Below are 27,796 nucleotides of genomic sequence, written 5' to 3'. Positions count from 1 at the left end.
CATGTGACGTATGTAATTTATGACGTATGTAATTTATGATGTAATTATTTATGACGTGTAATTATGTGATTTGTTCACACAAGATTGCGTGATTATGATGTACCTTGACCTGACTGGCTGGAAACTAGTAATTGCTTTGATTGGTTGTTCAGGTCACATGGCGTGATTTCATTGGTTAGCGATGTGAATAAAAGGTCAGTCAAACGCTCATTCCAGCAGAATGATCGCAGCCTTGAAAGGTTTGAGTTCTCGCTCCCTTTCTCGCTCTCGCTCTTGCTCTAGCCCTCGCTCTCGCTCTCGCTCGACGACGACACTGGGGATGAGCTAATCCCCAACGATGACTCGGCCTCGGACATTGATTATGAGGCCCCAAGTGACGATGACTTAGACTTCGTCTCACACTCGTTGGACTCGACATTCGATAGTGATGAGCCTCTGTCCGTCCACGTCAATAAAACATGGGACAGCAACGCTCCAGGGACCCCAGACTTTAGGTGGAGGAGGGAGAATGTACCCAGAAAATACAGTTTTTCTGGTACACCTGGTGTCAAGGTTGACTTGGCCGAAGATTCGACTCCGCTAGCAGTCTACAGGGAGTTCATCACTGACGAACTTATTGACTTCATAGTGGAAGAGACGAATAGGTATGTAGAGTTGATTCGCATAGCTTTTCTTTTATATACATTACTGCTATTATTCAGATACTCAAAGGTAATAAGTGTACCTACATCTCCTAATGCATTACATTTCCCTACTGACAGATTTGCGGAGGCGAACGAGACCGGACGAAGACGGCGATGGACCCCAATCACGAGTGCCGAGCTCCATGTTTACCTTGGGCTCCGGCTGCTGATGGGGATAAATAAGAAACCTCGGCTGGCCTTTTACTGGTCGAGGAATCCAGGGGTGGCCATGCCAATTTTCCCGTCGACCATGCCTCGCAAGAGGTTTGAGCAGATTTCCCGCAACCTCCAATTTCAGAATAATGAGGGGCAACTTGAAGAGGATGATCGACTGTGGAAGCTGAGGGAAGTCATTACCATTCTTGGCGATCGATTTAGGAAGGTCTTCACCCCGGATAGGCATATATCGATTGACGAGTCATTGTGGAAATTTAGGGGTCGCCTAGGTTTCCGCACTTACAATCCGAGCAAGCGGGCAAGATTTGGCATAAAAGTTTATAAACTTTCAGCCAGTGACGGCCCGTGTGCGGGATACACTGCCGTTTTCAAGATATATACTGGCAAGGAGCAGGGGTCTCTACCGTCCTCCCAGAAAGCGGTAGTAGACCTGATGGAGGAGGGTGACTTCTTCTGGAAAGGGTACACGGTTTTCGTCGATAACTGGTACACCTCTAGAGTATTACTTCATTTTCTACAATCCAGGAAGACTGGTGCAGTGGGGACTGTGCGCCTGAACCGCCGCCACATGCCCCGTGATTTGAAGGTGCGGAAGCGGGGGGGACGTGGACTCCCGTAGTTCTCCTACCGGCATGTTGGCGTTGTCCTGGATGGATGTAAAGCACGTAAATATGCTTTCTACGGTCCACACATCACACACGATGGAGGTTCTGCGCCATGGAGGTTCGATGGTCTCCAAGCCAGAGTGCGTCGTTGCGTACAACGACGGAATGAAAGGAGTGGACTTGGGCGACCAGCTGGCTCAGTCATACCCTTCAGTGCGCAGGTCACTGAAGTGGTATAAGAAGATTTTTTTTTATATTTATGACTTGGCTACTGTAAACAGCCACTCTGTTTACAAGTATTTGGGAAACAGGTGCGAGCAAATAGATTTTCGCCTCGACCTCGCCATGTCGATTATCAACAGTTTCCTCCCTGACATCGAGCCCTACAGTGCAAGAGGGCGCCCATCAACGCTGCCTTCTCCTTCCAGGTTTCAGGGCAGGACTGCACATATTGTGAGGGAGACGCCTGGAAGGAAATACAGAAGATGCTTCCTCTGCTACAGGGCCGGAAGGAGGAAGATGACCAGAACTGTGTGTCCGGCATGCGAGGTGTCGCTATGCACCTACGGGTGCTTTGAAAAGTACCACTCGCAGAAACATTTGACATAAATAAAACAATAAAATGGTGATGGGTACAATTCTGTTTCTTGTTCTCCTTTCTGTAATTGAAAGAGGCAGCTAAGTCCACATTCTGACCTCCTATATAACAAAACAGCAACTTTTATAATTCATAAATAAGCTAAATGAACTATATTATCTCTTACAAGTCTCTTACAAGAAAAAAAAAACAGTAAACTTACACAGTGTGACCTCACATATCAATACAAAGTTATTTTTGAACATCAAAGTGAAGCTACATTCACTTCTGCTTTTCTTCCTTTTCTGTTGAATGAAAAAAAAAAAAAAAACATGGTTTGATCTCTCATATGGACAATGCACTACTTCTGAGTATCAAAGTGATATTTGGCTTGCTGCTGTGCTTCATATTTTGCTTCATTTCAATGTTTGAAAAAACAAACAAAAAACGGCTAAGTCCATACTTTTACCTCTCGTTCAAAAACAACACTAACTTTTACCATCAAAGTGTTGATGTCATCTGTAAATATAGACAACTTGGAAGCGATTCAGTATATCTCGTCAATACAAAGGCGAAAAGATGCCTAGAAAACACCATGAGAAAAGTGCATTTTCTACATATTACCCTTATATAAAAACAAACGTTACTACAAAATCTATGGATAGATTACTGCAAAATTGATATGATGGGCTTTGCGCCGCCGCGCCGCGCCAGAAAAAAATCCTGTTGTGAAGGCCCACACGGCTGGCAACTATTCCCGGGAGCGGGGCCCAGCGACGAGCGAAAAATTCCGGGGCGAATGGGTTAACCACAGCATCAACAATAATACATTAAGCTTCACCTTCCCCCAAATACAAAATCTTCAATAAATATGTAATGATTTTTCCTTACACTAATACTCTTTCCATTTCATCATTTACCTCCTTAAAACATTCCTGTACACACTGAAGGTGAGTATCCACCCTCCCCTGACAGCATGCCTGACTCGCTTACCTGAGCATTAGGTTGTGGTCCCTGGGGCTGATTCTGTGTCGTGGTGGAGTACATCATGTTGTGTGATGCCACCGGTAAGGTCCCTCCTGCCATAAAAATAAAATATTTAATAAAAGTGATCAGTCAAAATATTTTTAATGAATGCACCACAGTTGAATTAACTCCTTTCTGGACGGGTCATGTGTACTAGTGTCATAACATACCACTTGGTCAATGGGGAACAGCTATACGCACGGCAATGCACCAGAGCACGTGGAGCGGGAAGTTCCACTTGATGTAGCGGACTCCCTTGCCCAGTGTCTGGCCATTGCCAGAAATCACCAGTTTATCATGCTCAGAGATTTCTGTTACCCACTGGCATTGGGTTAATCAATAAAATATACAAACTTCTCTACCAACTTCAACAAATGCTGACAGTTAAATAACCAAAGAAAATACTGTTCTCAAACCCAACATGTCTGCCATTCAACTAATTTGACTGTACATAAAAATGGAAAAAATCTTTCTTGCCAACACACTTTAACACTTATTTATAGGTCACACACTTTTTTCCCATTATAAAAATTGTCTGAGAATTCCAGTTTACTATCGACAAGTTAAAGTTATGAGAACTCATACAAGGACCAGAATGACAACTACTTATCACATGACATGCAAGCCTCTTTTAGCTATTACCAATTTTGTAATTGTATCAGATAATTAGCCTCACTATTATAAACAATACTTAAAAGTACCAGGCAACAGAAATAAATTTATTGTTACTGTGTAAATAAACCCATCAATGTAATATTTGCATATATTTCATGCTGGTATTACTCAAGACCAATGTCAGCATACACAATAACTATTTTCAAAGAACTCAAATGTATATTATGTATTTGATCATAGAACATGAATTGATCAGAATGCTGTTATGAAATCAGAACTCAACTTGATGAATATTTTTTCTTGTGAATGACGGGTGTAACATATTAATGTTCAGCAAAATGAGCACAGAATTTTTACTAAACTTTCCATCTAATTACCAAGTGACTGGACTGATGTTACGTAAAAGCCTTGTCCAGTTCCCTGATCTCTCTTTACAGATGTACAAAAAGACTGAATACTCTGAATCCCATTTGTGAATACACTCATATATAATTTTTCTTAAATTTGATAAAGTGACTGATAAATGCCATACCTACATCTGATAATGCATAACAAAGCCTTTTAATCTTTCAACATGAAAATCAAGGTTTGGGGAAAACAATGGCATGGGGCTTATCTGCACTATCTGACTTAATAATAAATGGGAATCACAGCACAACTTATAAATAATACTTAATAGCAGCACACATATCAACATGTCTAGCCCAATTTCTAATCTCATAAATCTACGGCCTTAACCCCCCCCCCCAAAAAAAAAGGGGGCATGACAATTACTACCAAATTAGGCTAAGCTGTAACTACACCTTTTCACAGAAAGTTAATTTGGTATTCTACACTTATGTGTCAGAAGATGACATAATCTAACCCTATAAATACTACATATCACATAGTTACCTCTGTGATATTGATCTTCTTCCTGTATCTACAAGTTCTGGAGCATGATTCTAATGATCAAAATGCTGCATAACAGCTCCCATTCCAGGATGTAGTTTACTAGACCATGCTATTTGGTACCCCTGTTGAGAGCTTATCCTAAAGCTAATAGGCGAGTCCAAACCACCTGTAATGTATTCATTTCACCCACAACCCAATAACAAAATGTCAGTACTCTATTAGTTCCTTTATTAAGTGGAAACATATTTGATTACAATAAACGCAATCATAATTGTAGGAACTTAATAGGAAAATCAAGCAAATAATAAAAAATGGTAAAAAGTGAAAACCAAGTTAAATGTTAAATATCTAACTAATATTTAATTGAATTTAGTGTAAAAAATTCTCATTATAAATATCAAGTATAACATTTAAATAAATGGAATGAAGATCAAATTTCTTACAAGAATTAATTAATCTGTTCATAAAGGCTTCTCAATGTATTCCTAACAGAAAAAATGTAACTACAAAATATGTTCAAATGTCCAAGTCTCTAAAAAAATATATGAATATCATCCCAAAACTGAAGACACACATTATGCACTTAATTCTGGACAGAACAATGTGAATAATTTACTGTGTACATACAATATGACATTATTCTTTTATTGAACATTAAAATTACTTTGGTAAATATTTGATGCCTTCATTGTTGTTACTGAAAGTGCAAACTTGTTCTAAGACTTCAATGAAATTGCAACCTCAAAATCTTAATCAAAAGTAAACAAAAGATGTTACTAACAAATAAAATACATCGCATATCACAGAATATCAAGAATAAAAAATTAATATATACTCCTTGAGTCTGCATCAGTGCCTGAGTAATCATTATTTACTTTTGGGATGCCAAAAGACTTCAGAAAAAATTTGTTTAAAAAATACTACCAAGAATTAAGCTGTAACCCAATGCCCCAGGGATGGCATGTACATACATGCCATTCCTATTGAGAGTTTAGTTTGTCAATTGTCTTTACACGCACACAGTAGATAGTTCCACAATTTCTTATTCACCAACAAGTCAATCACTAGTACCACCCATCTCCCCGTTTCCTATTTCCTTGATTTTCAGAAGTATTTTCATTTCTTTTATATTGCTATTAGTAATGTTAATATTTTTATAATAATCATAATTTTTAATAATAGCAACAATATCATTAACTCTTTCCCAACGGGTAGTATTCATAGTGGCCCGGGCCTCGCTGCCGTGGGCTCATATCGTCACCCTAGCATGCGCGACCACTCATGCCCAATACCAGCATCCATTGCCTTTTCTTCGTAATACTAAGAGCCTATGATGTATTTTCAGTATTATTATTTTCTACAGTCTCTATTTGCCATATTTTCAGATAAATCAAGACTGTAGAATATTTTTGTTATATAGACTCCATAGTTGATCATTATTCACTCTATAGTCTGAATAAAATAAGCAGTGTGTGGAGTTGAAACCGTATTTTTTTTTTTTTTTTTTTTTTCAAGTTATTTTATAAGCTAAACTTTAGTTTCAACAGGTTTATATTATCACTTCCATATAGATATAATTTTATGTTCAGTGTTTTTATAAATACATGATTTTTTTTTTTTTTTTTTTTTTTTTTTTTTTAATACATATTGGTATTTTCACGTGGTTTTACATAATCACTTCGTGAATACTATATAATATATGTGGCCAATGTAGTCGATTACCAACATAATTTTTTTTAAACTAACCTCGGAAGCCCGAGAAGCCTTTATGAAATGCATAGTATAGGAAAAATGAGAAAAAGTGTTAAAAACTACTTAATCACATTTTCAGTGGCAAAAAAATAATATTTTGCCATAATTGTAACAAAAAAAACTCATGGCATGTGCGTACATGCCACAGGCAGATAGTCCAGGCATGCCATGGCATGTACGTACATGCCACCCGTTGGGAAAGGGTTAACTGAAGGCATTACAAAAAAAAAAGAAAATTCAAGAAAAGATGAAATGGTGGGGAAGCACTTGCGGCTCCATCTGTGTAGGGACATTTCACTAAACAATGCTACACAATGCTACAGTGAATACGTCATTTTTTCCCAATTTAATGGGTTTAAAACTTTCCAGATGAATACCATATATATATTGGCGATTTTCACACGGAAAAGATCCCTGAAATCCCAACAGCATTCAAAAGGACAAAAATGGAAATCACATAAAATTCTTATACAAAAAATTTTTGTTTTGTTTTAAAGGGGATTGATATCTTTGAGACAAAAGGAAATTATGTGAAATTTCCCAATAGGGTATGGAATGTTGCCATGCCATTTTATGATTAATATGCCAAATAAAATTGTGTTTTAATTTATTTTTTCCGTCATTTATAAATAATTCGTTTTTTTGTATAATATTTTGAGCCTTTCACAGTACCTAATATCAAGAAAAACACCCCATATATACACATAAAGACAGAAAATTCAAGAAAAGATGAAATGGTGGGTAAGCACTTGCAGAGACATCTGTGTAGGGACATTTCACTAAACAATGCTACACAATGCTACAGTGAATACGTCACTTTTTTCCAATTCAATGGGTTAATACTTTCCAGATGAATACGCATATATATATTGGTTTGATTTGAAACACGGAAAAAGATTCCCTGCACACCCCAGACAGCATTCAACAGGACAACAATGGAAATTCACATAACATTCTTATACAAACATATTTTTTTACTTTTTGAATGGGTTATTTTGATATCTTTGAGACAAAAGGAAAGTTATGTGAATTCTAATAGGGTATGGAATGTTCCCCATGCATTATATGACTTAATATGCCAAAAAAAAATTGTGTTTTAATTTACTTTCTCCAGTCATTTCATAAATAATTCGTATTTTGTATAATATATGAGCCTTTCACAGTACCTAATATCAAGAAAAACACCCCATATATACACAAAAGACAGAAAATTCAAGAAAAGATGAAATGGTGGTAAGCACTTCCCAGAGACATCTTTTGTAGGGACATTTCACTAAACAATGCTACACAATGCTACAGTGAATACGTCACTTTTCCAAATTCAATGGGTTAATACTTTCCAGATGAATACGCATATATATATTGGCTGATTGCACACGGAAAAAGATCCCTCCCACATCCCCAGACAGCATTCAACAGGACAAAAAGGGAAAATCACATAACATTCTTATACAAACTATTTTTGTTTAGCTTTGAATGGGTATTTGAATCTTTTGAGACAAAAGGAAAGTTTTTGTAAAATTTCCCTAATAGGGTATGGAATGTTGCCATGCCATTATATGACTTAATATGCCAAATAAAATTTGTGTTTTAATTTACTTTCCCAGTCATTTCATAAATAATTCGTATTTTGTATAATATATGAGCCTTTCACAGTACCTAATATCAAGAAAAACACCCCATATATACACATAAAGACAGAACAAACAAGATGTGGTAATTCAAACCAAAAGAATAACTATCATTGAAATAAATACTCTGAGAGTTTGCCAGCAATGAAGATGTGAGTAGCCTCATTGGCCTCTCTTTCTAGTTCAGTGGTTTTTTGCCAGATGCTAACAATTTATCAAAATCATGACAAAATAACCAACCAGACATTTTTTCCGACATGACCAAATACTTATGGGGGAAAAGATTCCTCAGTAATATTTGAACATTTTAAGCCATGTTTGAATGTCGTTATTTTTTAACCCTTCATTGCCGGGTGGCATATACGTACATGTCATGTCATACCTGGACTATATTCCAGGTGGCATGTATATATGTGCCATGATGTGTCAGTCCCGTTTTTTGTGGGTTTGCACAATCATGCCGCACATGCTATGGTGCCACCACGATCACCCAGCGGTGGGGCCCAGGCCACTACAAATACGGCCCGGGAGAGAGGGCTTCCATACTGGGAAACCACCCAGCAGCATTGGGTTAACTAGTATTGCATCACCCATCCCTCCCTCTCCCCCCCCCCCTTTTTTTTTTGGGGGGGGGGGAGTGCATACATTTTTGAAAATCTATTCACAATGTAAGACTTCTGGATTACCATATGCTTGCATTATGTTCTTATCTGAGGACCTTTTTTTTAACATTTGACTTTGTGCATCCAAGGTGAACATTGCATACGAAAAGGATGTGCTTCTATGACTTAAACATTTTAACCCTTTGCCGACGGGTGGCATGTACGCACATGCCATGGCATGGCGGGACTATCTGCCGGGGGCATGTACCATGGTGTGTGTGGACATGCAATGAGTTTTTTTTTTGTTACAATCACAGCAAAAGATTATTTTTTCTGCCACTGAAAGTGTGATTAAGTCGGTTTTAACACTTTCTCATTTTTACTATGAAAAAAAAAATAATAATAAAATAAAAAAAATCAACTCCATGATGCCACGCACCGCTTATTTTATTCAGACTATAGACCAAATAATGATCAATATGGCATCTATATAACAACAAAAATATCCTTCAGTCTCGATTTATCAGGCTATATGGCAAGTAGAGACTTTAGAAAATAATGAAAACTGAAAATACAACATATTTTCGTAGTATTACGAAGAAACAGCATGGGATGCTGGTATTTGCCATGAGTGGTCGCGCATGCTAGGGCGACGATATAAGCCCCCAGCAGCGAGGCCCCGGCCTCTATGAATACTACCCGTCGGGAAAGGAACTGACATCAAAGGCCTCTTTACATGAATAAGGATTTTGACATTTTGTTGTAATCTTGAATACCAATCAAGATATTCAGGATAAAGCGATAAAATTTATTTTTGTCTGAAATTATATCTTTATACAAATTATAGCTAGCAGTGCAAGTAGAATATACCTCCACTGACTGGATGTCATTCAAGTATATTACAATCAATTCCATTCCATTCGGCACATCTACATCACTGAGGGACTTACATGGATTGCGCTCTATAACCCTAGCATAAAGCTAGGCTTCAAAAAGACTTAAAAATCTAAAACACAGTTCAACTACTTCTCCACCTCAGGAACATCCCATCACAGGCATAATAACCACTGCAACCTCCAGACATGTTCCTTGTAAGGCATTTATGTTTACTGACCTGAGCCTTGTTGTATTTGCTGTGTTGAACCTGGTGGGAGTGCTTGTGTATTGAGGTCGTGTGGCGGTCCCGGGGGCTGAGGGCTTGGCCCAGGTGGCACTCCACCAACCTGACCCACTCCTTGGCCCACTCCACCTGTGCCGTGCCCACCTACACCTCCACTCTGGAATTGAAAATTACATTTTGAAAGATTTTCTACAGTTGTTCATAAATAAATAATAATAATTATATTTTGATTAAAAAAAAGTACAACTCAAAACTACTTATAATCCATGGATCAATAATCCCCTTAGTTTTGAGAAATTTTCTCTAAAAATGAAAATTAACTATTGATGTAAAACTTAAACGATCTGCCAACTGTTTTATTTAATCACATTTCCTTGTTAGAATGTTAGGATTATAATCTAAAAATAAATAAATTAGCAGTCTCCCAACTCCATGATTAGAAGAGCACTGTACAACAAAAAAAATCTTTCAGATACTAATCAAGTCTAGCCACTAGTGCTAGATAATTGCACCGTCCACTATACTTTTGTTTTGTGAATTTTGTTTATACACAGATGGCTCCACAAGCAATGAGTCACCAAGGACTCAATTAGAATGCTTACCTAACCACACCAGATATTCCCACCATTCCTTGATTTTTCTTATTCTCTTCTGATGCTACTATTAGCATTATCATCATCATTATTAGTGACATCATGATTTTGCTATTATCAATATTAATAGCAACAAGACCCTCTAAAAAATAATAATAATCAAGGAAAAAGGTAACCAGTGAGATCAGGAAAAAACAGTAAAAGACTAGACGGTGACTAAGCGTCAGTGGAGCCATCTACACATGTATAAGGAAACTTAGTAAACTTTTAAAATCACAGTGGACATGGGGTTCTGTTACCACACAATGTGTTCGTGTGCACCAGGCCTTCAAGCCATACGCACGGCAGAATAGCCACTCAAGCAAGTGAAGTGAAGCAGTGAAGAATCTGGAGCCAATGGGTCAGTAAAGACAATCAACTTTGAATTCACCTGCCAATTTTGGTAAGATTACAATAGTTTATAACACTAACAACAGTGGCAGGGTATATCCTCACATATTTCTAGATTATATGTAAGGAGACCACTTGGTCATTCTTTGGTCAAAAATGATTCCTGGCATTTTGGAGGTACTTGTATATTAGAAATCTCTCATCCTTCAAAAAAGACCTCTGAGTTTGCCAAATCTTTCCCAGTATTTATATTTTATGGACAATGGGAGGGGAGGATTGTACCCAACTAAAAAAAATGCAAATCTGCATGTTCTCTAAGAAAAATGGACTGAGCATTGTAGTCAACTGATATATTATCAAATAATGTCTTGGCATGCTTTGGTTATTAATTTTCCCATGAACTTGCATCCAACTTTCAGTTTTAAAGTAGATTTAGGCTTGGAAACGGTTTGAACAAAAAACAGTTGTTAAACCTTTCATTTTGCAAAACATAAATTACATTCTTTCTCATGAATTTTAGAACCAGATGGCATTTAGTCAATTTATATAATTAGCCCTTTTTTGGTTTCCGAGTTACCCACTAAAATTCTAAATTTTGGTGAATTTTCTATAAAAAAAAGGTAATTGCTTTGCATGCAGCAGTAAATGATCTATATCTTAAATTGAGAAAAATTCTCATTAAAGAATAAAAAAAATCTACATCTAAAGCATATACATACAAAAAGTATAATAAATATATATATCTTTTACCAATAAATCTACCTATATAAAGAAAAATAATTGATGTAGAACTGTTACATGCCTTCACCCACGACTCAGACATGCTAGGATAGCCTATATACCCTACCCAAGGTGTGTATTTTCATAAAAATAACACAAGCACACACACAAAAGAGTACTCACTTAACATTATGCACACTAACCTAATGTAATATATTTTCACAGGAAAACAATAAATAGATAAATATATGCAATTACTTTAATTCATGTTTTTTTTATCATTATTATCATTATCATCATTATTATTAGACAGCAGCCAGGAGAATTTTGACTAGGCAGATGGAAGTGTTTCTTGTTTTTTTTCCAAGCTTCCCTGTCTCTTTTATGATTTTGAGAATAAGGGGGGGAAAAAAAATCACACAGTAAAAGTACTAAGGGCTGTAATATGAATATGAGATCAAAATTTAAACACTGAACAACAGTGCATTAATCTCGGCTTGCTCAGAGAGAGAGACCATTTTCCATTGATTTTTTTTTTTATCTTTTTATTTATAAATCTATCATAAACAAGAAACTATAGGACACATTAGGCAGGGATATAAGTGTATGAATTTGAAAAATAACTGAAGTAAAGCCCCATAAGTCATTCAATCAAGCAAAGAAATTATTAAAGATGAATAAGTGAAGATGCCATAGCCCACATGTACACAAAACACTATAAGAAGCAATCTGGATTCCACAACTCTGCAATTAATCTAGTTTTTTGTGAAAAAAAAACATGTAGTCATACTCTTTATTCTTTCAAGTTTTTATTTTTCATCTTTGATGCTGGCCTTACTGGGTCTTTGAAACTGGTTGAAAGAGATTACTCTGATGCATTCGGATAGTTTGATTACTGTTTACACATCTAAGTCCAATTACAAAAAGGAAGATAAATAAATCAATATTATTATTATTTTCTTAATCAAACAGATTATTAACTTCCAGAATATAATCTCATGGAATTTCAACACTATCTTTTGCATCCCCTTGGAATTCTATACATTTGATAACTAAAAATTGTCAGGTCTTCAAACATTACATAAACGTACTATTAACTTTTGTAAACATGGTTCAAGATAAAGAATTCTGCCTTCCAAACACAGAATCAGCTTCAGCCAATTCCTGCTTTTCACACTCTTCTTTCCTACTGCTGTACACACCCATGCTCTTCACTCTTATCCTTTCCTTTTCTACTAATTCCTATTATTAGCAATATGATTTGAAGTTATTATGAAAATAAACTTCACAACAATGAGATCACAATAAGCTCCTGTTACCGTCTTCTCATTAATCATTCAGCAATTCTTAACCCATTGCCGACGGGTGGCATGTACACACATGCCATGGCATGGCAGGACCATCTGCCGGGGGCACGTACGCACATGCCATAGAGTATGTATGGACATGCCATGTTTTTTTTTTTTTTTTTTTTTTTGCTACAATCACGGCAAAAGATTGTTTTTCTGCCAGTGAAAGTGTGATTAAGTCGGTTTTAACACTTTCTCATTTTTACCATGCAACAAACAAACAAAATGCAACAAACCAACGATTTCAACTCCATGATGCCGCACACTGTTTATTTTATTCGGACTATAGACCAAATAATGATCAACTATGGAGTCTATATAACAACAAAAATACCCTTCAGTCTCGATTTATCAGGAAGTTTGGCAAGTAGAGACTTTAAAAAATAATGAAAACTGAAAATACAACATATCTTTGTAGTATTACAAAGAAACGGCATGGGATGCTGGTATTTGCCATGAGTGGTCGCGCATGCTAGGGCGACGATATAAGCCCCCGGCAGCGAGGCCCCAGCCTCTATGAATACTACCCGTCAGATATGGGTTAAACTCCAAGTTCTTATTCATCCAAACCAGCGGAAATAAAACAAGCTAACCCATGAAAAACCATGCAACTATGAAACCACAGTGAGAAAATTAACCCCTCAATTCACATTTCGCATCAGAGAACTAGGAAGACGAACCACTAAAGAAAAAAGCACTTACACCCAACAAAACATAACACTCAAAAGTTCTATTTATGAATAATCCCTGACCTTCAATGCATTCATCAGACTCATAACATTTCTCCCTAATAGGATTAAGGGTTAATCACTGAAATAAGTTAATTCTATTCATAGTAATGAATAGTTTTTAGAAATCCTTTTAATCTCTTCAGCCGAGACAGATCTTAACTGAATCTTTAGTTCAGGTAAAATGAAAGGTCTAGTTATTTCAGGATTAAATCAATACAATTAACTAATTCACTATTCTTATACTGCAATTCCATGAAAATGTATATAAAGAATTACTTGAGTATCAACCATTAGCTTAAAGGGTTGATTACTTAGGAGTCCATTTCTCTTATCCTAATTAAACACCATTTACCTTTTGGAGAGGGGGAAAATGTGATAGAGAATCTCAAATCTAGACATTGCAAGTTTCTGAGAAAGTAATAGATTAGAGAGAGAGAGAGAGAGAGAGAGAGAGAGAGAGAGAGAGAGAGAGAGAGAGAGAGAGAGAGAGAGAGAGAGAGAGAGAGATTGTGTGTGTGCAAGCAGGCAACCTTACCAAACTGCACCAGTTCCATACCTGTAAGACTGGATGATGCTGTGATAACGTAGCGTGGGTATGCGTGAGATGCTGCGAGTGCGGCACAGGGGGAGCAGCTGAAGCTGGGTGCTGGTTATGGGGAGGCGGCTGTCCCTGTGTGCGCAACTGTGGGGGCCCTTGTGGAGGCTGTTGGGCAGCAGCCGGGGGAGGGTGGGTTGAGGGGTATTGGGAGAGTCTTAGCGACCCTCCCGAGGCCCCACCCGGCCCACTACTAAATCCCACATCACCAGCTGTTGAGAGAGGAACTTGGTCAATTCATAGTTAAAGGGAAGCTTTAAGGAGAAATAACATTAATAACAAATTATACATGAGTTACCAAGTGTTTTATTTCTTATAAAATATAACACAGCAGTGTTAACTTCAGATCCAAGGGACACAAATATAGGATTAAAAAAAAATAGTTTTCATCACTACTTAAATTCAGGAATGATAACACACTATTCTTAATTTTGGATTTCAAAATATCCATAAAAGTCAAATTAGTACATAGGTAAATAAATAAATATCTTTCCTCTAGGGCTATTTGACAGCAATGTCAATTTCAGATTCAAGCAACAACATATTGTAAATTACAAATTCAAGTGATGTTTGTGAAGCAGGGAGTAATATCTGTTTTCTGGGAATCTCAGTTCTAATAAAATGTAGAAGTAAAAGGCTGTTTTAAAATATTCTACAAAATAATGACAAAAGCATCCACACAACAAACACATCAGCATTTATGCTGTGAATGCACTTAAGTGAGATTGTGAGTGAGTGAAAGGGTGAGTGAGTGAGAGGGTGAGAGTGAGTGAGTGAGTGAGTGAGTGAGTGAAAGTGATAGTGATAGTGAGAGTGAGTGTGTGTGAGAGTGAGAGTGAGAGTGAGAGTGTGAGAGTGAGAGTGAGTGAAAATAGTGAATGAGTGAGTGAGAGGTAGGGTGAATGGGAGTGAGATTGAGAGTGAGAGTGAGAGTGAGAGGGTGAGAGTGGATGAGATTGAGTGAGTGGTGACATTGAGTGGGTGGGAGAGATTGAATGAGTGGGTGAGTGAGTGAGAGTGAATGAGTGAATGAGTAAGAATGGGTGAGAGTAGTTGAGAGTGGGTGAGAGTGTGGGTGTGTGTGTGTGTGCAGGTGTGTGTGTGCAGGTGTGTGTGTGTAGGTGTGTGCAGGTGTGTGTGTGTAGGTGTGTGCTGGTGTGTGTGTGTGTAGGTGTGTGTGTGTGTAGGTGTGTGCAGGTGTGTGTGTGTAGGTGTGTGCAGGTGTGTGTGTGTGTAGGTGTGTGCAGGTGTGTGTGTGTAGGTGTGTGCAGGTGTGTGTGTGTGTGTGTAGGTGTGTGCAGGTGTGTGTGTAGGTGTGTGCATGTGTGTGCATGTGTGTGCATGTGTGTGTGCATGTGTGTGTGTAGGTGTGTGCATGTGTGTGTGAATGTGTGTGTGTATGTGTGTGTAGATGTGTGCATGTGTGTGCATGTGTGTGTAGGTGTGTGCATGTGTGTAGGTGTGTGCATGTGTGTTAGGTGTGTGCATGTGTGTGTAGGTGTGTGCATGTGTGTGTAGGTGTGTGCATGTGTGTGTAGGTGTGTGCATGTGTGTGTAGGTGTGCGTGTGTGTAGGTGTGTGCGTGTGTGTAGGTGTGTGCATGTGTGTGTAGGAGTGTGTAGGTGTGTGTGTAGGAGTGTGTAGGTGTGTGTAGGAGTGTGTAGGTGTGTGTAGGAGTGTGTAGGAGTGTGTAGGTGTGTGTAGGAGTGTGTAGGAGTGGTAGGTGTGTGTGGAGTGTGTAGATGTGTGTATGCGTGTAGGTGTGTGCATGTGTGTAGGTGTGTGCATGTGTGTAGGTGTGGCATGTGTAGGTGTGTGCATGTGTGTAGGTGTGTGCATGTGTGTAGGTGTGTGTGTGTGTAGGTGTGTGTGTTGGTGTGTGTGTGTGTTTGTGTGTAGGTGTGGGTGTGTGTGTATGTAGGTGTGTATGTAGGTGTGTATGTAGGTGTGTATGTAGGTGTGTATGTAGGTGTGTATGTAGGTGTGTTGTGTGTAGGTGTGTGTGTGTAGGTGTGTGTGTAGGTGTGTTGTGTAGGTGTGTGTGTGTGTAGGTGTGTGTGTGTAGGTGTGTGTGTGTAGGTGTGTGTGTGTAGGTGTGTGTGTGTAGGTGTATGTGTGTGTGTGTAGGTGTGTGTAGGTGTGTGTGTGGTGTGTATGTGGTGTGTGTGTGTGTAGGTGTGTGTGTGTGTGTAGGTGTGTGTGTGTGTGTAGGTGTGTGTGTAGGTGTGTGTGTGTAGGTGTGTGTGTAGGTGTGTGTGTGTAGGTGTGTGTGTAGGTGTGTGTGTGTGTAGTGTGTGTGTGTGTAGGTGTGTGTAGGTGTGTGTGTGTAGGTGTGTGTGTGTGTGTGTAGGTGTGTGTGTGTGTAGGTGTGTGTGTGTGTAGTGTGTGTGTGTGTAGGTGTGTGTGTGTGTGTGTGTGTGTGTTGTCTGTGTGTGTGTGTGTGTGTGTGTGTGTGTGTGTGTGTGTGTGTGTGTGTGTGTGTGTGTGTGTGTGTGTGTTGTGTGTGTGTGTGTTGTGGTGTGTGTGTGTGTGTGTGTGTGTGTGTGTGTGTGTGTGTGTGTGTGTAGGTGTGTGTAGGTGTGTGTGTTTGAGAGAGAGAGAGAGAGAGAGAGAGAGAGAGAGAAGAGAGAGAGAGAGAGAGAGAGAGAGAGAGAGAGAGAGAGAGAGAGAGAGAGAGATAACTATAGACATGTAAAAGTATGTGCTTATATTTACAAAGAACCATGAATAATCACAAGATATCAAATTAATATAATCAACCCTAAAAAAAGAAGCGAACTATTAACCCCTAACAAAGGAAATACCCAAAGCGCATAAAATCCCCAAACTCTCAGTATCTTAACGAAACGAAGCTGAAAAGCCTTCCTTTTATGCAGGCTTCCACAGTAAGGTTCAGCAGGCGTGTTCGCCCTGTCTCATCGATCCTGAGAAAATGAGAATCCCAAGCTTGTTTACCATGGCCACAGCTAACCGGTAGTTCCATTCCTAGATGGAACTCCCCAGCTGACCATCCCCCTCCCCCAAGACCATAGTTAGTATTTCTATTGCTAGCTCGAACTCCCCAAACCCCACCCCCCATGACCATAGTTAACCGATAGTTCCATTGCTAGTTGGACCCCCCCCCCCCCACCAAGGCCTTAGTTAACCGGTAGTTTCATTGCTAGTTGGAATTCCCCAATACAACCCTCTCCCCTCCCCTTCCTTAGACCACCCCTACCCCTCACTGAAAGCCGACCTATCATCAGCGTCTGTGACCTTGGCTGTCTGACGCCATTCACACTGTCTGGCTGTCCTGAGGAGCGCCACCGCGACACTTTCTCGTATGCCTTCCCATCCCCCGACCTCCACCGACAGACAGGCAGACTCGACACCCAGCGAGGCCACCCGACGGCGAACTCACTCTCTAGCCATCGACATCCGGGTCGAATCTCAGCGAGCACCCCAAGATACAGCCGCAGATGTGCGTAGTTGGGGCGACGGCGGTGGAAGAGGAAGAATAGGAGGAGGAGGAGGAGGAGGAGGAGGAGGAGGAGGAGGAGGAGGAGGAGGAGGAGGGAGGGAGGGGGATGGAGGGAGGGGGATGGAGGGAGGGGGGAAGGAGGAGGGAGGAGGAGGGGGGAAGGAGGAGGGAGGAGGAGGGGGGAAGGAGGAGGGGGGAGGATGGAGGAAGGGAGGGAGGGGGGAGGAAGGAGGAAGAGAGGGAGGGAGGGAGGAGAAAGCTCGGAAGGCCGTTTGGCAGTTCATCCGGGTGAAAACAAACCGAGACACCAAATAAACTATTTGCGCGCGCATGCATCAAAGATTATCTGTGATCATTATCGACTGTGGAAAAAATGAACAACTAATTATATGAATTTATTAGGACGACTCTGTATATATTTTCCAGATCCCCGACCTTGAAAAGCTCTCTTCTGGTGCGCGAAAAGGCACATTTTTGGACACGAAGCAAAGCCGTGGTGCCCGGCCTACGTGCGCTGGATCAAAGGCGGAAGAGCATGAGGCCGCGAGAGGTCCGGGCGGCGGTGCAGCGAGCGGTTTCGCTCAATTAGGACTCGCCCTTCCCACTCTGCGGGCCGTCGCGCCAGTTATGAAAGCAAGGCGAGTGGCGCTGTCGAAGGCGAGTGCTGGCGTCGGAGGCTTTCGGTAACGGGAAACAGCAGAGCTAAACGGAGTGTGTGGCGCCACCGAGCACGAGTCGAGGTCAGAGGAGTAATGACGGTGTTAATGGTGGGTTGAGATGAGGAAGAGAAGACCACGAGAATGTCCCATCTTTGTAGAAACTGCTGCACTTGTAGAAGACGGCTCTTAAAGATGAGAGCAACACTGACATGTGAAGCTTTACTTTCCCAGACATACTGCATTGACACCAACCAGCATCAGCTTTGCAACAGTCACTAAATCGAAAGCATACCAGGCATCCACATCCTACCATACATAATCATCTGCTAAAACACTGAGGACTAAAAACCAAGGACCCGTTTTTTTTTGTTTTGTTTTTTTTATCGTGGAATGGTTTTCTTATACGAAAAGAACACCTATTATAGCATAATAAAATGCAGACAGCAGTGCCAGACCAGCCAAGAGATGGAAGGGAAACGTGATATCACTGTTGAGGCGAAGGCGGGCTGGTTGGAGGCGGCGCTGGCGAGTGCTGCTGGCGGAGGCGGCAATGCATGGGATAACTTTAAGACGTCCTTCCCCTTCGCTTTCTTGGAGCCTGTTCTCGCGCGCGGGGCCGCCGTCGTCGTCGCGGTGACGCCACGCTACATGTTTCCGCCCTGCCTCCCTTTTACACACATCAAATACCAAACTGAGGAATTGGGCGAAACCAAGCCGGCCGCTAGATAAATAATAAAGCAGAATAATTTTTAAAAATCAATGCAACGCGGAAAATGGCGAAATGATGATCAAAAGGCAAGAAAATAAACGTCTGCTCACCCGTTCCCTAGCAAGCAGCATCCAGGACGAGCAGAAAAATGTTAAAGCTCAAAGGAAACTTTAGCAGGACAAACTTGAGCAGGCGGCTTAAAGGTGACGGATTGTGCTGCCGCCAGGGGGCCGGGGAGGGGGTCAACGCGCGCGCACCCCACATTTCGACTGCAGTCATGAGCTGACAACGTGCGGCCAAGGGAGAGAGGAGAGAAAAGCTTGCACGAACGCTGAAATGAGTGTCTCCTCGCCCGGGGGAGGGGTGCAGGGGTGTCACGGCGACTTTCGTAGCATAAGAGAACAATAACTGACAAGGCTGGACGTTGTGACAATGCGCTGCTGATATAGGTCAGAATGTGCCGACGAAATATCTCTCAGTACTACGATTTGATGTCGAAACTGCAACGGTGGTCGACGTGGCAAGAGCAGGGCGATAATGGCGGAGCTAACAGTGCCTTAGAGTCGGGAGATGCATTGGAAACTAACAGCATTAGCGGTGCTTTGGCTGTCGCGAGGTGGCTGTTTAATCATGCCGCGGACGCCGACGACCCCGTGAAACGCCGCCACCCACGCACGATAATCCAATTATCCGAGGCGGGTAGCGTGTCGGCAGGATTCGGGAAAAGCGCATGCTGTCGCGCTACAGTTCCCGGGCGGCGGCGGCGTTGCGTCTTGCAGGGGACCCACTGCCATGCAAACCGCCCGAACCCCGCTATAGCAACCCCTCCTCCTTCGACAACATGAGCTACGCCCATTCACGCAACTTCTTTCGGGTCGTCACCGCGATGCACGTCAAATCGACGCTGCCAGCACGTGCCTGCAACGCCGGCACAAACCGAATCCCCCTCGAGGGTCGACCTAGCGCTGCCCACCCGGCCGCGCATACCAGCACAGGGTCAATGGAGCAAGGTCGTCTACCTCACTACTGGGTTCAGGCAGGCGTCGTCACCCTACCGCTCCCTTCCTCGCCCCTCCCACACCCCCTGCGCTTCCCTCCTTCCATTCTCCCTACTACTCCTTGTTCTCCTTCTCTCTTTTCTCCACCTCTTCTCTTCCCCATTCCTTCCCATCCCTGCCAGCCATGCCCTCCACCTCTTCAGCAAGAAGTGCACAAAAGTGGGGCATTGATTCTATGGAGTATATGACGATAAATAAAAGGAAGACGGGAGAAGTGCACTTTTCCGGGGGCAAGATGCTAATCAACGTGGAATCCGCTAAGACACGACCCTATCTTGGAACAGCGAGCCATGAAACATAATGGCAAAACACACTCCATTGTTGATACAGAGACGAAAATACATTATAAAATAAGCGAGACAATTATAAGAGCATATTCTTAAGACGTCTAAAGCGCACTCTCATCAGAGCATATTCTATTGTATTTGAGACCATCTCGAGGTTTGTGAGCTCGGAATCAATCGGTCCATTTTCCTCTCGAAACCCCACTCTAACGGACTGCAAAAATGATAGCAACACACAAACAATACTGAAATAAATCAACCACTGGCATCCTTCCGGGTACTCTGTACGATCATAAACGCCCCGCGCGCCCTTACGTGAGCCAAGGTCACTCCATCGAAGACAAAAGGCTCGGAGCTGGAAGAGTCAGGGAAGGAAACTTTGATCTCCCAATATCTACTTCGTTCTCGTTGTCGTTTGTATCTCTATCTTCGTCTTTCTTTGCCTATTTCTATCTTTATCTTTGTCTATCCCTTGTCTTCTTTCTCCTGCTGTTTCAGGACAAATGTTCACCGCGGCGCCATTCTTCACGGAGGGAGACAGCAAGCGCGGTCCCGGCTGATGCGGACGGAGTTTCCTCATGCTGTTCCGGGTCGCGAGGGGCTCCTTTCCTGTCCTTCCCCCCCCCCCCCCAACTACTTTGTTTGTTACTTTATTTGTTTATTTGCTTCCCGGGCACTTGTCTCCCTTATTTGATGCCTTCCATTCCCAGCTTCCTTCTTTCCTACTTCTATCCTCCCATTCTTCCTCCCTGCATTTCTCCTCTACTTATTCCTCCCTCTTTCCCTTCATCTTCGCTTCCCTATTTTCATCGCTCACACACGACACCCAAAAGCCCCCGCCATAACACCCAGTGCCCCCGCCTCCCTTATACACAAGCACATGCACGCACATGCACGCACATTCCCTCCTTCACACGCACGAGCACGCACCCGCTCCAGCCTCTCGGCTCCCCAAACTCAAAAGCCCCACACTGCCTTCCTCCCTCCACTTCGAACTCCCTCCCCTTCACTATCTCCACTCCCAACTTGAAAAGCTTTACTCCACCATCTTCCTTGCCTTCACACTCTTCACTTTTACCTCAAAAAGCTTCGCTCCCTCACTCCTCTCATTCACCCGCGCCCGCCTGGAGTCTCGCAGCTAATTAGGGGCAGATTTCGTCCCAACTATTCCACTGCTCGCGTGGCAGTGACGGGCGCCGGAATGCACGTCGCGCTCGCCACTCGAGGGGGCGGGGAGCGACACTTTCCCCAGGACAATGCTCACTTATCATCACCATCACCAACACCTTCATCTTCATCTTCATCTTCATCTTCATCTTCATCTTCATCTTCATCTTCATCTTCATCTTCATCTTCATCTTCATCACCATCATCTTCATTATTCTGCTTCTAGTTTTCATCCTCCTCATATCCTTCCTTTCTATCTCTTCTAGATTCGTTTCTTTTTCCTTTCCTTCCTTTCCTCTTTCTTTCTCCCTTTCTTCCTTCCGTCATTCCTACCTGTTTCCTTATTTATTTGATTGCTTGTTTGCTTGCTTCCTACTTACCTACCTTCCTTCCTCTTTGTCCGTCTATGCCTTTCTGTCTTTATCTCCCTGTCTTCCTATCTTCCCCTCTTCCTTCCTTCTTCGTTCACTTTTTCACACGACTCCATCCCCGATCCTCGACCTATCGCCCCTCAAAAAAGAAAAGCTACCTCGGGAGTCTCATTACAAACACATCCGGTCAGATTAAAGTTGCTGTGACGATTCACGCTTCTGACACACATTTTGCCGCGAGGGGCCGCTTGGCACAGACTTCACTCATTAGAGATAGATGCTCGGTCAATTATGTGATGAGTCAGTCAGTCAGTCAGTCAGTCAGTCAGTCGGTCGCTCTTTCATTAATTAATTCATTCATTAATTCATTCATTCATTCATTCATTAAATTATTAATTCATTCATTCCGTCAGTCTGTCAATCAGTCATGATTTGCAATTCAGTCTAACACTCATTTCATTCATTCGGTCAATCATACAGTCAGGTACGATCAGCAACTCAACCATTCATTCATTCATTCATTCATTCACCAATTCAATGGCACTCACGCATGCACTCACTCGCACTCAACTCCAGTCAACGGTCTCGACCACCGAAATAGAGTCTTTTCTTGGGAGGGGTTCCAAGGGTTTCACCATTACACAGCTGTCAAGGCGTTTCTCTAGAACATTCCCCAAGAGAGTCTCGAGGCTTCATCAGCGCCAAGCGAGCGATTGCAATCACGAAAGCGCATGCTGACACCGTCCCACGAAAGCTCCATTAGGCTGCTTCGAGACCCGTGGCACCAGTTCGAGGCGCCAGTCCTCGAGGCCTGACCTTCGAACCACTCATCCATCAATCACTACTATTAACCGTCGCACAACATCCACGCCGAAGAAAAAAGAAAAGGGAAAAAGGAAAAGATCAAAGCCATTTGTTGAATGAACGACAAATAAGGACGCTTAACCGACGCCAACTTTGCTCCGAGAGAGGAAGAAAAGCAAAACGACTTTCGGACACTTTATGCGAAAAAGGAAGTTCGAAGTTCCGTCTCTTAAACACAACGCGAGATTACCAACTTCATATCTAGAAAGGCCGTCAACACGTTCATATTAATCTATGAGTAAATTCAGAATATCTGGGTAGGGGTAGGGGTAGGGGTAGGGGTAGGGGTAGGGGTAGGGGTAGGGGTAGGGAAGGGGGTAGGGGCAGGGGTAGGGATAGGGAAGGGGGTAGGGGTAGGGGTAGGAATAGGGATAGGGAAGGGGGTGGGGGTAGAAATAGGGATAGGGATTGTTACCTTAGTTTCTTTTTTTTTTAATGGTGGAATAAAAGAGGAACTCAATCAGCAGTTCTTCGGCAGTAGATGTTCATTTGTGAAACACAAACACACAGAGAGTACCAAAACCCTCCAGTCTCGCCGCCTTTCCTCCAAGGCTTCCTCCCCGAGAGCGCCTTTCGCCACACGCGAGTCGGAGTGGGTCAGATAAGGAAGATTCTGCAGCAAGCAAGTGAATATCTGCCCGACGCGACAGCCTGCTTGCTTGCTTGCTTGCTTGAACTGGATTCGTTCTCTCGGGAAGGATATCCGAAAACACGGGTAAGGAAAGCGACGTTGAAAACGAAAGAAGAAAAAGCGATAAACACCGAGTCAAAAAAGGCGAGTTTCTTCATGACATTTCTCGTAGTTGACGCGACGCTCACGTCCCGAAGATACAACAGTAACACCACACACATCTCTTTACAGATCCTAACACATCTTGTTACAAAAAAAAAGAAAAAAGAAATTCATAAAACAAGGCAATAATAAAAAGTGTGACTATTGCCATGCTATAGTCACACTTTTCCTTAGTCATTAGTTTATTCAATGCTCGCTCTCACTTCCTCTTCGAAGCCATTCGTAGGAAGTTACAAAACAGTGATAACAGCGACGAAAATATCACAAAAACACATCTATTTATCTACTCTCCCCCGACGGACAACTGGAAACCTTTCCTTTCCCACTTACTTTGATGCCAAACAGCCTAGCAAGTGTTTATCGGGAAAGCCAATTGTGAACCCAGCTAACTACTGTTTCTAAAACATTTGTTTAAAAGGTAATCATCGAGAAATAACTCCTTAACTTTTGGGAGTGAAGAAATGAAAGGGCAATTCACGCGAAAATTAGGGGGAAGTGATGAAAAAGGCAAGGGGTGTGGGCTTCTTCTCGCAAAAAAGGAGGAAAGATGGAAATACCCATATAAGCAATGGAGGGGAGGTGAGGGGGTAATTATTTCCGTAAAATTATAATGCAAGAGGGAGGAAGAAGGGAAGAAGCAGAAAATAAAGAGCGCGAATGGCAGGAGCTGGGGCAGGGGAGGGGGAAGGGGATGCGGGAAGTGGTGTGTCGTGCAGAGCCAGTAATGCCAGCCCCGCAGGCACGCGAGGAGTCTGCCGTCCTGGGAGATCGATCAGGAACTTCAGATCAACCCCCACCCCTTCAACCCCTCCTCCCCCTATCCTCATACCCCTCCCCTATCTATTCCATTCCTCCATCCACTTCCACATACTACCCACCACTCTCTCCCTCCATCCACTTTACCCTTCCTCCCCGTGTTCATCGTCGATTCGGTTATTATTAATGCAAGCCCAGGTTATTACTGTGGGTTCTTAACCTTTACGATGGAACAGGGTATAGCTCCCACTCTCTATCAATCACTGACTATTGCACTCACAGACACTCGTTTCCCCAAAGCATGCAAGCAGGCAGGGAGGCAAGCAGGCAGGGAGGCAAGCAGGCAGGCAAGCAGGTAAGCAGGCAAGCAGGCAAGGAGGCAGGCAGAGACAGACACCCGCTCTCAATCACGCAACCACTCACCATTTACAAAACCACTATCCCTCACCCGCTATCACGCAATCACTGACCCAATATCACTGAGTACTGTGCAGAAGCAAGCGCAAACCTTTCAGAGAAAAGTTGCGCCAAGAATGGCAATAACCTCTTGCGAAACAATAATAAAGAAGCTGAATAATAAAATTTAAAAAAAAAGAGGTTTGGGAAATAACTGCACATTCCGCCCATCTCCATGAATAATTCAGGCGCGCCCCAGACATACAAAGCTCCGGGTTAATGGGTAAACAAGAGGAGGAAAGGTCACCCGGCGCCCCCCGGGAACCACCAAGACAGGAAGCAGCAGGTGTTGCAGTTTGCGAGACGCTCGGTTCCTTACGCGGACGAACTTTAAGAATACGTTAGTACGATCCCCAGCATGAACGGAAAACCAAGAGAACAGATAGGTGGTAAAGAGACAAAGATAAATACCTAATTTTAACACAGGTGTCAAACTAGGAATGGAATGATAAAGAAAACAAAATTATACCATCATAAACAAGGAAAATAAAGCCTCAAATGCCGCTGGAATGAATATCAAAGGAATTTATATAAGCTGAAATTGATCATTCATATCTCATCCGTCACCGCAATCCAATGATCCGCATCACATCAACTATCCGAATAATTTCGTTGAGTTTGCAAGCGAAAAAGCTATTGAAAAATCGGGGTTGAAGACTTTGGCTGGAAACACATTGTAACAGTTATTTTGGCTACCTGATAACGTTTAGTTTGGAAGCATAAAACCATAAATCAGATTTCCCAACCATAAGGGATAAAGTTCACTACTACTACTAATGACTACTTCGCCATTGCCTTCACCCTTGCGGCTGGATCCCAAGGAAATCACGCGCAAAATGCAAGCGCTGGAAAGCCGGCCCAAACCCAGATTGTATGTCCCAAATCCGTGAAAATTTCAAGGCCAAATTGCCGCGTCATGATCCCACTACAGCGAGGACACCAGGCCGCAGCACAGCCAGCCCGCAAGCCCGGCCGGGCTGGGAGATCCCGCTGCAACACATAACCTTCGCGTTAATGACCAGGGAAGCATCGCTGCACAGCCACGACTGCAGCAGTCGGCGTTTGCAACACAGAGAAGTCGCGTCAAGGTTAATAAGTCGTGACAAGTGGGTTTATACAGTTCATCGTGCGAACTGGACTTGGGGACAAAAGTATACTGGGGTGGACGGAGGCATGCCTAATGATACCATGATGCCAAAGTTCGGCAATCACTTTCGTGCACTAGCAGTTGTGCAACACCAAGCGCATTGCCTGCAAAGTCACACACTCATCGACACGGCTCAATTGCAAGGCTGAATGTGCGGTTCGGCGGCCGTCCGGAAAGACCCTGGGTGAAAATCGCTGACGAAGGAAGTGACTCACGCGGAGATCGAGCCGAACCCTGGTGACGACGGCGATGATGACTCGGCTCCAACGCCAGCCCATACCGCGTCGCCCAGAACAGGGGCAAACAGGCGAAAGGAATGCCGTGATCCAAGCCGCCCATGGCTCTCCTCCCGCGGAAGCCGACTGTGACGAGGATCAATGCCCACAAGCTTCACGGAGGCGCTCCTCCGGAGGCCCCCGCCGCCGTGCCGCTTCTTCCGTTTGGCGGTTCCAGAAAAAGGGCGCGGAGACCCGAGGGGCGAGGGGGAGGGGAGGGCTTTCCCAGGGCGAAAAAACGCCGAAGGACGGTCAACGGGACGGGGGGGGGGGGGCATCTTGCAACAAAACCGTCAAGTGTTCAGGGGCGTCAGTGAAGAATTATTTGAGCTGCATCCCATCTTGCAAGGACAAGAGGATGGAGGGTGCATGTGCGTGTATGTGCATACGGATGTGTATGTTTATATGTGTGTGTGCATGCGTGTATGCATGTATGTATGTGCATGTGAGCGTGTGTATTTGTGTGCGCGCGCGCATGTGTATTCGTGTGCAGTTGTGTGCGCGTGCGCATGTGTATTCGTGTGTACATTGTGTGCGCGCGTGCGTGCCTGTGGATGCGTCTGAACGTGCACGTGTGGATGCGTCTGAACGTGCACGTGTGGATGCGTCTGAACGTGCACGTGTGGATGCGTCTGAACGTGCACGTGTGGATGCGTCTGAACGTGCACGTGTGGATGCGCGTGAATGTGCGTTTGTGTGCACGTTTGTGTGCACATTTGTGTGCGTGCGATGTGTGTACGTGAATATGAGAGTGCCCGAGGAGTGAACATGTAGGGAGGAGGAGATCGATATAACCCCCGGCATCCTTGGCCAGGCCTCTTGGTGCGCGTCTCCACCCACAACCCTTTAACTGCTCCCAAACAATGCGGCTTTCCCCTCGACGCCAGGCACAAACGGGTCTTTGGCCGGCAGAAGCCACGAGGCGGGGAGGGGGACAAGGGGAGAGGGGTAGGAGTGGGGAATAATCTCCCCTCTCTGTCCACCCTAATGCCTGGAACATCAAAGGCGTTTTCTCAGATCAGAAAATTCCTCCAGATGCAGCGCGGAGTCCAGCGAGCGGTGCTCTTAGAAGGCCTCCCGCCGCAAACCGTGTGGCCACTTTCTTCTCTCCTTCACTCCGTCTGCCCTTACCATGACCAGCTCTGATGCTAGGGCCACGGGAATGACCGTCTCCCTCTATTTAACGAAAAACTGCTCCGGAAATATCAACCGCTACAGTTTCGACAATCTCCGCCCTAACTAGACCTGTCCAGACGGACCCCCCCCCCCCCCGTCAACATCCCTTCAGCAATCAAGCCAAGCATGTGGCATGTCCTCCCTTATGTTATGCGATTTGGTGTTTCAAGCTTTTTCCTTGGAGCAATCCAAAATGATCCTTTGACAAGATTTTTTTCATTTTCCCAAAGTGATTGATTGCATACAAGACGGTTCAGGAGATGAAAAGGCTTCTAATTACATCTCCGATGTTTATTGTTACACTTGTGTTTTGCTTTTTCGCCTATGTGCGTTCGTGAAACGAGAGAGGAGCTGCAAGCGAGCTTTAAAAAGGAGTAAATTTGGGGTCTTGAGAGCCCGTGCATGACCTTAATCCGCATCCCAAACACAAAATCAATCGCAGATCCAACTTCTGATGACAGAGCATGCGATCTTCTCAGCTCCTCTTGCCAACCATTAGCTGACGAAGCGAATCACACACTCGTGCAGGAGGAATGCCTAGTCCACAGCCTCCTGCGAGAC

General features: G+C 43.2%; 1 protein-coding gene across 1 annotated transcript in view; it reads right to left on the bottom strand.

Moving 5' to 3' along the window:
* The window catches only part of LOC119568347 (chromatin modification-related protein eaf-1-like), a 180,078-nt gene that overhangs the window by 151,589 nt on the left and 693 nt on the right, over positions 1 to 27,796 (bottom strand). Inside the window, 3 exon segments of the mRNA XM_037916803.1 lie at positions 3,036 to 3,121; positions 9,677 to 9,839; positions 14,022 to 14,272. Coding sequence (XP_037772731.1) covers positions 3,036 to 3,121; positions 9,677 to 9,839; positions 14,022 to 14,272 — 500 coding nt within the window.

Source organism: Penaeus monodon, chromosome 43, assembly GCF_015228065.2.
Source record: "Penaeus monodon isolate SGIC_2016 chromosome 43, NSTDA_Pmon_1, whole genome shotgun sequence".
Classification (NCBI taxonomy): domain Eukaryota; kingdom Metazoa; phylum Arthropoda; class Malacostraca; order Decapoda; family Penaeidae; genus Penaeus; species Penaeus monodon.
This window is presented reverse-complemented; position numbering and strand designations above follow the sequence as displayed.